Raw genomic sequence first — 13103 nt, 5'->3', positions numbered from 1 at the left:
TGTGGACCATGTAAATATAGATTTCGGGCAATTGCACCCCTTTGTTTTTATTTTTTGTGTTTTGGTTGCATTTCAACCCTTCCTTTAGCAGCCCACATCCCATAATCTGAAAAGCCTCTTGAGAATGCAATATGGTGCAGAGCTGGATGAACACAGCAGGCCAAGCAGCATCAGAGGAGCAGGAAAGCTGACGTTTCGGGCCTAGACCCTTCTTCTTCGGTCCCTAGGCCTGGTGACCCTGAACTACATCTGCCCCCTCCCTAATGGTGGAGGAAGAGCCTGTGTTCCTGAACAGCCACCCAGAAGAGGATGAGGGCTTGATTGTGGCACTGGGGCTGCTGCAGAATCCATCTTCAGTGAGGTTATGGATTTCCATTTGCCCTCCTCCAATCTTCCCGTACCCCACATGAGGAATTCCAGAAGTTTCTGGAAAAATATCTTGGTTGTCACAATAGTGTCTTGCTGGTTTTGAACTGCTGAAATAATTTTGAGCTGGTCTTTTTTGTCCTATCTGGGCCTGGAACAACCAGCAGTAGTTCAAGATGTTCCTCAGTAAGCTTCAAAGGGAGGCCAGGACCCTGTGTAATCCTTCCTCCTTCTACTTACTGAGGGTGATTGTGAAGTTTGTACAGTGCTGCTGACAGGAAGATAATTATAGCCAGCCTCAACATCAGTGGCAACAGGGAACCACAACTTCTCAGTCCTCCGTGAAGTATGTGTTTTATTCTGGAGTGCCCAGGTTGAGTCTACACGAGTCAGTTTGCCTTCAATTCTAGCACGGTGGCCTTCGGTTAGCCATCTTGGTGGGGGCGGTGGTATTTTCAACTGCACCTTTCAGGAGCAGAATCATGGCAGTACCCAGGCTGGTGTGGCATCGAGGAATAGGTTGAGGGACTTGGCCAAGTCCTTCAGTCTGATGGCTATCTGCTGAAATATGCACACCCCAGCACTTTTGTGAGGCCTGGGGTCTGAGCATCGAGAATCATAGCTTTACATGGGTGAATGTCACATGCATTCCAACAGCCTCTGTGCAACAGACTCCATGCACGGATCACCACCTGGTGTGGACAGAGCTGACCCCATTCCACTCCCAGCTGGAATCTGCATTCTGGCGCTTTAGACTGTGGCTGGAGGATGATCAGTTCTGGGGCTCATTCCATCAGTTCTGGGCCAGCTAGAGAAAGAATCTGGGGTGGGTGGCTTTGTCTCCTTAACGCTATGGTGGAATATGGGCGAGACTCACGTCCTCATCTCCTGCCAGGAGTACACAAGAGCTTAAGGAGGCAGAAGTCCAAGGTTGAGGAGTTGGAGAAGGAGGTATTCAAACTGTAGTCACATCTCGGTCAGCTCAACATGTACCTGTTCGTGCAGGAGGTGGGGGAGGGGGGAGGTGATGGGGGACAATGGCAGTGTGCGTACGAAGAGAAGAAGGGCATGCTGAGGGACCTACAATTCTTTGGGTCCTGAGGTGCATCTGTGAGTCCATGAATCTGGTTCCTCGAGGACATGGTCTGCAGCTCTATCTTTCTGTACTCACCGGAAAGAAGATGGGGAGCCCATCTGCAGTTCTTTGTGCTGCTGGTTGATGACAGGTCCCATGTCTCAGATCCAGCGGTCAGCAGGGCCCAAATTTTGGTCTGTTACTTGGCTCTGTTCTCTCTGGATCCCTTCAGCAAGGATACTTACACAGTTCTGTGGGAAGATCGACTGCAGGTTGGCCTGGGGACACCAGGATGCTCAATGCTCCCGACACTTTGGTGGAGGTGATTGGCGTCCTTACCCAGCTCTTGAGGACTGGGTCCCTGGGGTGGATGGATTGACTGTGAGTTCTTCAGTGTGTTCTGTGATGTCATGGGAATGACTACATTGTACAACAGCCCCTTTCTTGTTGCAGGTTGGTCATCGTCCTGCTGCTTGCTGCCCCTTGATCAGGAGAAGGCGTTCAGTAGGATGGATCACAAGTATCTACTCAGGACTCTGCGCACATTTGGGTTCAGGTTGTTCGCCCAAATCTGATTTCTGAACACCACTGTGGAGTGTCTGGTTCCCTGACAGCACCCCTCCACTTTGTGGGGGTGTCAGCACTTTTTAGGGTTGCCCCTTGTCTGGCCAGCTGTGTTGACTTTGCGTGGAGTCTTGCCTGTGCCTCTTGTGAAAGAGGTTGTCAGGATTACTCCTGCATGGCCTGACAGCAGGGTTAATTCTTTCATCTAAAGCCAACCTGGTTGACCTGGGGAGAATGCATGAGTGGCAGGAAGTGTACTTAGCTGCATCCTCTGCCAGGATCGACTGAACCAATGTTCTGGGTTCCTGGTTGTTTGTGGTGGTGGATTCCTTGCCAGAGAAGTTGTGAGGTTAACTGGAGCACTACCCATCTCCTCGATCAGGGGTCTGTATTAGCTTAACTGGAGAATCCTGGCCAGTGAATTGGCAGGAGCTGGAGGCCAAAGTCTCCACTTACTTAAGCACAGGACAGACCTACTCCAAGTGCTGTTTTACAGAGGCTGAGTGCTGGTCATAAACCAGGTTCTGTGCTGTGGTACTGTCTGGTCCCTTTGCCTCCCTGGTTTTGTCACAAAAGTCCAGAAGATACTGGTTGATTTCTTCTGCAACAAGATGATGTACTGAGTTGTTGTAGAAGTTCTGAGTCTCCCTGTTAGGAGGGCGGTCAGTTGCTGGTATGCCTATGCACCCAGGTGGTGACTTTTTGTCTTCAGACCCTGCAGCGATACCTTTTTGTTGAGCCTGCTCCCAGATGGTGTACCCTGGTGATGTGTTTCTTCTGCCAGATGCTGAATTATGACAGACAGCTCCTGTTCGTAGACCGTGAGGATCTTCAGGTCTCTCTGAGATCCCTGTCTGTCTTTTACCAGGATCTGATCATTGTCTAGTACTTAGTCAACCTGTGTTAGTTTTCCCACCATCAGGGATAGTGGTTATCATCAAAGAGCTGATACTCGGGAATCTGCACCTCCATCATCGCAGGTTTGAGTGACTGGTGGAAGGGAGGGCCGTGGCTGCTGGGGTGACCAGAATTGGGGACGTGCCGAGTGGCAGAGGCCTATCCTGATGTTGCTGCAGGAATTAGTAAATAGGGTGGTGGTAGATGTCCAGCTATAGCCATTGCCATCTGTTGCCTTAAAATGGTGGTGCTTAGACCCAACATTGTGCTGCAGTTGAAGGACGCTCAGGGGTGCGGTGGGATCCTAACTGTGCCTACCCTTGCTCAGACAGAATTTCGCATTAGTCGCATTGGTCCTGGGTACCTAAACCTCCCTCAGGTGCCCGTGCCCCCAACCTGAAATGTCTCATGGGAATGCTCTATGTGTCCTTCCACCTGGCACAGAAGTGCTTTTTGTATGGGCTGCTGCTGCAGACCATCCACTTCTACTCCTTCGTCCATTACCCAGACAGGTTATAGTGTACCTCCTTACCGCTGGGCAGAAAGGTCTATAAGTGAGAGTCCTTCCACTTTCCATCAGTGTCTTGGGGTGGAGGGTGTGGCATGCAGCAGCCCATGTTACGCAGATTGCGGTGGTTCACGGACTCCCAGCCCAGCTGCTTATTTTGTGGTGTATTGGAGTTCGTGGGCCATGGATATATTGACTGTGAGCAATTGCACCCACTTTTTAAATATGTGAAAAAATATTTTGCTGTGCTTTCGGTTGCACTTTAGCCCCACACTCCTGACCTTTGGGCTTCTGGTTTGGAAGAGTGTTGGCAAGTCAAAAACCGCTTCGTGGGTCTGCTCCTGGGCTGTTAACAGATTGAGGCAGCCAACTGTCTGCCCCTCCTCCACATTTGAGCACGTGTTTCCTTGTAGACGGAACTTGCAGTGTCCACCGCCTTTAGAGAGGGGGGGGTACTGCTGGGGATGGAGTACATTATCTCCTGTTCCAACTCTTTTTTGATTGATCTTCCCTTTCTCCCTCCCTCTCCTTCAACTTTGGTGGTCTGCATTGGGTTTTGTATGTAAATTAATCAATTAGAAAACACAGTTGATTTATTGATGGTGGTTAATAGTATTTTTGTTCATCTATGAGTGTTTTGGTGATGGAAAAAATCACTCAGTTGTGTGCAAGAGCACGTCAGGATATAGAAAAAAAAAAATGGTTTCCCTTTGCATTTGGTGCATGTCCATTTGCGCTGACCCAGTTTTCGAGATGTCTAGTAACATCTCTGAACGGGTTGATTAGAAAACCTGAATGGCTTCCCCCCCGACTGCTGGTTGCACCAATTAAACTGAAATAGAAGTTGAAAGCTTTACATCCTCATCTGTCACAGTTTCTTCAATACCTTGTTTAGCAAGAATGGCATCGGCACTGCCACCTGGTCTTTGTCTGGCTTTTTAATTGAGTACTGGAGCAGAGTACTATCTGCCAAACCATTTTGCCTGTTTACTCAATATACAGCCTGATCAGAACATGCTTTGTTTTCTGGAGGGACTGAAAAAGGGGAGGCCTTTCCCATCATTCATGTATTGTTATTTGATCTATGGTGACCAAAATGCTTCTTTACCCTCCTTGTTCTTCGTAGAGCTGTGCGGGTTTCCTCTCTTGGCACTTATCCCTCCCTGTAAAGACTTAAGGTTTGCAAGAATTTAATTTTTCTAGTTGCATGCCTTATTCCCTGCTGTGAGATCTTTGCATGCATGTTTATCTTTGTGCATGCTTTCCCTCTCCACGATCTGGTATCTCAGTGAATATTGAGGTCTGTCACTACAGGGTTTTGTTGTCAAGTTTTTCTCCATTACTTTGCGCCGATCACTGGGCTAACCTCATCCTCACCCATAGCACTGTGCTGTCTCGGGGCTTCACATCATAAGTTCTTTGCTAGTTGCCTCCGGTTTAGAGGGTTTAATGAAGTCTACTTCCAAGGAGTAAGATCAGGTCCACACTCGGGTGAGTGAACATTGACAGGCTTTATTAGAAATAACCATATATAAGAGAATGGTAGGAGGGGACATCTTCTGGAACCCTGAAAATTCAGCTCCAGTTCCAAGTAAATTGATGTCGTGATGACTTCTCACCTTATGCATGTACCCCTTCGGTATTCTTTTTAAGAATAGAATAGAATCCCTACGGTGTGGAAACAGGCCCTTCGGCCCAACAAGTCCACACCAACCCTCAGAGCATCCCACCTAAACCCATTCCCCCTATAATCCACCTAATCTACACATCCCTGAACACTACGGGCAATTTAGCATGGCCAATCCACTAGTCTGCACATCTTTGGATTGTGGAGGAAACCGGAGCACCCGGAGGAAACCCACACAGACACAGGGAGAATGTGCAAACTCCATACAGACAGCCACCCGAGATCCAAGAATATGGCTGTTGCTGGTGTTTTAAAAAAAGCCAGTGTTCGGCCTCCAGTGCTGCTGCTGCATTTCTGAAGCAACTGGAAAATGAGATTAAGGCCAGAAGTGCAGAGCTCCATGCAGTTTAAGTAAAAGAAAAAATACACTGATGTGGCAAATCGACCATGATTGTCGTTCCTCGGGAGGATTCAGCCTGCTGTTCATCCTATCCATACTGGTGCTACCTCTTCAACTGATAGATAGATAATCTAATCCACTGTTCTTTAACAATTTTTATTTTATTGCTTGAAATTGTGTTCTTTTGTCATGTTTTTATCGTACCTATTTGGAAAGATGTTAGAATTATGCCAATGCAATTGTGCAGTAATTGGTAGATATTGTGGAGTGCTAGATGGTTTCCATATGTGCCCAGTGTTATTAACATTCATGTGTTAACCCACTTCATTTGTATTTTCCTTTAGTGACCTCTGTAATAATGCAAAAGAATGGTGCTGGTTTACACACAGCTAGCTCCTGTTACTGGGATAATAATGCTGATGGTGAGTAATATCTGGAATAGTTAGAATCTCCTGTATACATTTTTGGAACATTTGTTGTAGTACTTTGAAGTGTTTTGACATAATATGCTGTGTCAATGAAACTACTGAGTGTATCCACCTTTCTTCTGTTCCTTTTCTCATCCAACATTGAGTTGTCAGAAAGTTAGCTGGTTGAACTGTATTTGAAATTCAGCATCCAGTACATAGAAATAGGAGAAAACCATTTGGCCCTCAAGCCTGCTCCACCATTCAAGAAAATCTTGGCCCCACCCGTATAACTTTTGGTTCCCATTTAGATCAAAAATGTCCAAATCAATCTTGAACAGACAGGTCAGTGCCTATTTTGAATAGGAGACCCCTTATTATAAAACTATGTCAGTAGTTGTAGATTCCCCCGTGAAGGGCAGCTTCCTGTTAGGACCTACCTTTTCTCAAGTTGCCTCAGAATCTTGTATGTTTGAATCACATCACAAACTGTTCTTTTAAACTCCAGTTATTATCAGCCCAACCTCAACTTTTCCACATAAAGCCTTCGTCCCATAAACATTCTCACTCAGTTGTGCACCTCAGTGGTCCTTTGGATGCTGATCAGCATGCTAGAATCACAGAATCCCTACAGTGTGGAAGCAGGCCATTAGGCTGATCGAATCCACACTAACCCTCCAAAGAGCATCCTAGCTAGACCCCATCACCCTTATCCTATCCCTGTAACCTTGTACTTCCATGTAACCTATACATCCCTGGACACTATGGGCAATTTAGCATGGCTGTATCCACCTAACCTCTCACATCTTTGGAATTGTGGGAGGAAATCCACACAGACACGGAGAGAATGCGCAAACTCCACACAGACAGATTATTATTTACCACTGAGCCACCATGCCGCTGATAAATTAACTTCACATGCAGAAGTTGCTGCTGCACACAGACCCTTGGACATCTGCAAAGCAGAAAAAATAATTGGGGGGAACGTGGCCCAGGAATTAACTTAATGAACTTTCTCTAAACTGCCTCCAATGCAAGTTTATTCTTCCTTAAATAGGGAGAACAAAACTGTACTGCATGCTTTCAGTGTGGTCTCACCAGTAGCTCTGGCAAGACTTCATTACTTTTATATCCTCTCCCTTCTAATAAGTGGCAAAATTTTATTTGCCTACCTTATTATTCACTATCACAGCATTTTTGTTTATTTAAATGAGAGAACATCCTTTATACTGCAGCATTACGTAGTCTCTCTCCACTTAATTAATATTTTGTTTTTCTGTTCTTTCGAAAGTGGGCAATGTCATTTTCTGAGGTATTCCATCTGCCAAGTATTTACCTGTTCACTTAACCTAAGTATATTCCTTTACAGATTCTGTGCCCTCCACATAACCTGTTTCTTCACCTTTCTTTGTATAAGAACATAAGAACTAGGAGCAGGAGTAGGCCATCCGGCCCCTCAAGCCTGCCCCACCATTCATTAAGATCATGGCTGATCTTTTTGAGACTCAGCTCCACTTACCCGCCTGCACACCATATCCCTTAATCCCTTTACTATTCAAAAATTTATCTAGCCTTGCCTTAAACACATCCAGCGAGGTAGCTTCAACCGCTTCACTGGGCAGGGAATTCCACAGATTCATAACCCTTTGGGTGAAGAAGTTCCTCCTGACCTCAGTCCTACATCTGCTTTCCTTTATGGGAAGGGGCTATACCCCCTAGTCCTAGTTTCACCTGCTAGTGGAAACAACCTCCCTGCCTCCACCTTATCTATTCCCTTCATAATCTTATATGTTTCTATAGGATCTCCCCTTATTCTTCTGAATTCCAATGAGTATAATCCCAGCCTACTCAGTCTCTTCTCATAATCCAACCCTCTCAACTCTGGAATCAACCGAGTGAATCTCCTCTGCACCCCCTCCAGTGCTAGTATATCCCTTCTCAAGTAAGGAGACCAAAACTGCACACAGTACTCCAGGTGTGGCCTCACCAGGACCCTATACAGCCACAGCATAGCCTCCCTGTTTCTAAACTCCATCCCTCCAGCATTGACAGACAAAACTCCATTTGCCTTTTTAATTACCTGCTGCACCTGCAATCCTACTTTTAGCGATTCATGCACAAGGACACCCATGTCCCTCTGCACAGCAGCGTGCTGCAATTTTTTACCATTTAAAACATAGTCAATTTTGTTGTTATTTCTACCAAAATGGATGACCTCACACTTATCAACATTGTACTCCATCTGCCAGACCTTTGCCCACTCACTTAGACTATCTATATCCCTCTGTAGACTTTCAGTGTCTTCTGCACACTTTGCTCTACCACTCATCTTAGTGTCATCTGCAAATTTTGACACACCATGCTTAGTCCCCAACTCCAAATCATCTATGTAAATTGTAAACAATTGCGGTCCCAACATTGATCCCTGAGGCACACCACTAGCCACTGACCGCCAACCAGAAAAACACCCATTTACTCCTACTGTTTGCTTTCTACCAGTCAAGCAATCCTCTATCCATGCCAATACATTACCTGTAATACCGTGCAACTTTATCTTATGTAGCAGCCATTGGTGTGGCATCTTGTCAAATGCCTTCTGGAAATCCAGATACACTACATCCACAGGTTTTCCATTGTCCACCATGCAAGTAATGTCCTCAAAGAATTCCACCAAATTAGTTAAACATGACCTACCCTTCAGGAACCCACACTGGGTGTTCCCAATGAGAGAATTTATATCCAGATGTCTTGCTATTTCTTCCTTAATGATAGATTCAAGCATTCTCCCCACTACCAAAGTTAAGCTAACTGACCTATAGTTACCTGCTTTTTGCCTACTTCCTTTTTTAAACAGTGGCGTCACATTGGCTGTTTTCCAATCTGCGGAAACCACCCCAGAGTCCAGTGAATTTTGGTACATAATTACTAGTGTATTTGCTATTTCCCCCATTACCGTTTTAGTACCCAGGGCCAGGAGACTTGTCTACCTTTCTCCCCATTAGCTTGCCCAGCACTGCCTCCTTAGTGATAATAATAGTTTCTAGGTCCTCACCTGCTATAACCTTCTTGCCATCAGTTTTCGGCATGTTATTTGTGTCTTCCACTGTGAAGACCGACACAAAATAACTGTTCTGACATTTCTAAAGAAGGGTCTAGGTCCGAAACATCAGCCTTCCTGCTCCTCTGATGCTGCTTGGCCTGCTGTGTTCATCCAGCTCTACACCTTGTTATCTCAGATTCTCCTGCAGTTCCTACTATCTCTGTTTAATGCCTCAGCTATTTACTCATTCCCAGTTATTAAATTGGCCTTCTCATCCTCTAAAGGATCAAGTTTACCTTCACCACTCTTTTACGATTTACATATTTATAGAAACTTTTGCTGCCTGTTTTTATATTCTGAGCTAGTTTACTCTCATAATCTATCTTACTTTTCTTTATAACGTTTTTCGTGGCTTTTTGCTGGCCTTTAAAGATTTCTCAGTCTACTAGTTTCCCACTAATCTTTGCTTTCTTGTATGTTTTTTTTTAATCTGATACTTTCCTTTATTCCTTAGACATCCATGTCTGACTATTTATTTTCCTACAGTTCTTCCTTATCACTGGAATATACTTCTACTGAGCACAGTGAAAAATCGTTTTGAAAGTCCTCCACTGTTCCTCAATTGACCCACCATAAAGTTTTTGTATGAAAACTACAAGATGGCTTTGGTATATCCAACATATGATCACATTTTATGCTGTTTGTTGATCTCTACTTATTTAATAATTACAATGTGAAATGCAGTTGCAGTAGTTTGGAAGAGTTCGCTGTTCAAAGTGCTTGTAGGATGTGAGTCTGAACTAATGCCAGTTGCTTGTCTGAGAATTGAGATGAATATGGAGTAAGAGCCAACAAAGGATTACCTTGTGATTAGATGATTGCACACTTAAGTGCTAAGTCTAGACAGGATCCTTCCTGCAATTGCTGCATGGTGTACTTAAAGAGAAAAATAAAAATTCTTATCAAATTGTAGTGTATTGACTAGTTCTAATTTAAATTGCTTAAACTTGTATGTTCCTTCTTTGTTTTCAGGAAGCTGCACTGTGAGATGGGAGAATAAGACTATGTTTTGTATAGTCAGTGTCTTTGGGCTAGGTATCTGAAACCTAGAAGCTGCCAGAAATCTTCGTCAAATTTGTAACTGTGAAACGCTACTCTTACACAGTATCCTCAGTAAACATGAACAACAGTTGGCATATATTCCTTTACTGTCCAGTGCAGTATCTCAGTTCAGTATTGGGTTTGGTGCAAAGTTCTATAGATTTGATGTAGCATTGGTTTAATCTATACTGCTAAGAAAAGTAAACAAATATAATGTACAAAGTTGTTTTATTGTTGAAGTTTTTAAATAAATGTGAAATGTTCAATTTACACTTGTGTTGCATTATTCAAGGTTTGATATACTTGAACTAGAATCACTTGAAGAAAGCGAAAACGACTGTAAATCTGCATCATTCCCACTTTCCAGCATTTGGCCTATAAGTCATGACACTTTAGGTGCTGATCCAAGTACTTTTTAAAGGTTGTGAGAATTCCCACCTTAACACCCTCCCAGGCAGTTCATTCCAGATTTTCACTACTCTCTGGATGAAAACAATTTTCCTCAAATATCCTCTAAACATCCTTTCACCTTTAAAATTGACGCTTCATCTAGAAGAACAGCTTCCTATCCATCCTGTCCATGCCTCTCGTAATCTTATAGATCTCATCAGGCCCCCCGCTTGGCCTTCTCTGCTTGGAAGAAAACAACCTGAGATAATCCACCCTCTCTTCATAGCTAAAAAGTGCTCCATCCCTGATTACTGATCAGTAAGTTTGCAGACTGATCAGTAAATTTGCAGATGACACAAAAATTGGTGGATTTGTGGACAGTGAGGAAGGTTGTCAAAGGATACAGCAGGATATAGTCTAGCTAGAAAGTTGGGCAGAGATATGCAAATAGAGTTTGATCTGGAAAAATGTGATGTGCTGTGTTTTGGGTGATCAAATGCAAGAAGAAAGCACATTGTAAATGTATGACCATTAGGAGCTGTGATACACAGAGGGATCTTGGGGTACATGTGCATAGCTCCTTGAAAGTGGCAGCACAGTGGATAAGATGGTAAAGAAGGCATATGGCATCAGTCAGGGCATTGATTATAAAAGTTGGCAAGTCATGTTCCAATTGCATAAAACTTTGGTCAGGCCACATTTGGAATATACTGCATAGTTCTGTCCCCACACTATAGGAAGGATGTTGGAGGCTTTGGAAAGGATGCAAAAAGAGGTTTACCAGGATGTTGCCTGGATTGGAATATATTAGCTATAAGGAGATGTTGAACAAACTTCGATTGTTTTTGCTAGAGTGTAAGAGGCTAAGAGGTGACCTCATAGAAATATATAAAATTATGAGAGGCATGGATAGGATGGATAGTCTTTTTCCCATGGTGGACATGTCAAATACTAGGGGGCATAGTTTTAAGGTGAGAGGGGAGAAGTTGAAAGCAAATGTGCATGGAAAGTTTTTTTTAACAGAGGGTGGTAAGTACCTGGAATGCACTGACAGGTGGGTTGGTACGCTTCTGGAGGTCCTGCATTTGAACTTTCTAACTTCCTAAATTCCCATTGCAGGACCTCATCTCTCTTCCTGCCTATGTTATTAGAATTAACATGGACCATAATATCTGGCTGCTCACTCTCCCCTTTCAGCATGTTCTGTGCCCACTCAGAGACATCCTTGACCCAGGCATCAAGGAGGCAACACATCATCCTGGAGACTGCTCTCGGCCACAGAAATGCCGATCTGTGTCCCTGACTACAGAATCCCCTATCACTACCACCCACTTACACTTTGGCTTGGTTTACAGCAAAGAGGGTCAATAATGGTGCCACTGATCTGGCTACTGATGTTGCTTTCCCCTGAGTGGCCATTCTCCCAAACAGTATCCAAAACAGTATACCTGTTTGAGAGGGGAATGGTCACAGGGGACTCCTGCAATGTCTGCATGCCCAATCCTCGTGACAGTCACCCATCTATCTGGCTGAACCTTTGGGGTGACCACCTTCCTGAAACACCTATCTCTAAAACTTTCTGCTTCCTCTATGTTCCTTAGTGAGTCCAACTGCCACTCCAATAGATCCATGTGGTCTGAGAAGAGCTGCAGGTGGACACACTCCCAGCTGACATAGTTGTCAGGGACTTTTGACTTCTCCCTGATCTCCCACATCTCACAGGAGGAGCATACCACTCCACTAACTACCTTACTACCCCTCTATATAGAATATATATTAATGCTGCTCACCTTCAGTGAAGCACAATGCTCGCCAAAGGCTGCACTTTGACCTCAACAGCAGTCTTTTAAAGTTCTGAAGGCATTGTCCCCTCCCTGGTTCATGTCCAGCCTTTCCAGAATCCTGTTTTGGAATCCCTTCAACCAGGGTTTCTGCCCTTGGTAGAGTACTAAAATGGCTTTTGAAGTCACGAATAACATCCAATGTGACAGTGACAAGGATAGAATACCCTTCCTCATCCTCCTGACCTTTTTGTTGTCTTTCACATATTTCATCGCACCATCCTCCTCCATCATCGAACAGCAGGAGAGGCTGCACGTGCATGATTCTATTCTTACCTATCATTATCAGAGAATAGACATCAGTAGTTCTTCAGAACTCCAAGATGTCTGCACTCAAATTCAGGCATCTTGAGCATCCCTGACTTCAACTGTTCCACAATTGATGGCTGGGCCTTCAGCTGCCATGGCTGCAAGCTTTGAAATTCTTGTTCTAAACATCTCACGTTGTCCATCTCTTCATTAAAATTTGCCTCCTTGATCAAGCTTTTGGTCGAATGTCATTTGTTTTATAGAGCATCTATGAAGTATTTTGGTATGTTATTACATTTAAAAGCACTATATAAATGTAAGTAGTTGTTCTGTGATCATCTGGCTACACAGAAGAGAATATCCAGTCAAGTCAATCAAAGCCACACACATTTGTGTGCCTCCCAGGAATAGGATTGGGAATATTTTTGATGTTGACTGCAGTTCACAAGCAACCTCACTGGGATTGGGAATGGAGTTATGAACATAAGAAATAAGAGCTGAAGGCAGCAATTTGCCCTTTGAATCTGCTGTGTGGTTCAACAGATCTTAGGCCTTATCAGAAGATCTCACTTCTACCTTCTCACAGTATCCCCATATTCCTTAATGCCCCTAAGCATCTAAAAATCTACCAAACTCTG

At 44.2% G+C, this 13103-nt stretch overlaps 1 protein-coding gene across 2 annotated transcripts in view; it reads left to right on the top strand.

Annotated features, from left to right (window-relative positions):
* LOC109915515 (dynein light chain Tctex-type 1-like) overlaps positions 1-10198 on the top strand; it is a 28834-nt gene extending 18636 nt beyond the window's left edge. For both annotated transcript variants that reach the window (XM_020515150.2, XM_020515149.2), the window contains 2 exons: positions 5782-5859; positions 9917-10198. In XM_020515150.2, coding sequence (XP_020370739.1) covers positions 5782-5859; positions 9917-9987 — 149 coding nt within the window. In that variant the 3' untranslated portion in view covers positions 9988-10198. The remainder of the gene's footprint in view (positions 1-5781; positions 5860-9916) is intronic.
* The last annotated feature ends 2905 nt before the right edge of the window (positions 10199-13103 follow it).

Source organism: Rhincodon typus, chromosome 9 (assembly GCF_021869965.1).
Source record: "Rhincodon typus isolate 14 chromosome 9, sRhiTyp1.1, whole genome shotgun sequence".
NCBI lineage: Eukaryota > Metazoa > Chordata > Chondrichthyes > Orectolobiformes > Rhincodontidae > Rhincodon > Rhincodon typus.
Note: the sequence above shows the minus strand (reverse complement) of the source record. Positions and strands in the feature narration are given on the sequence as shown.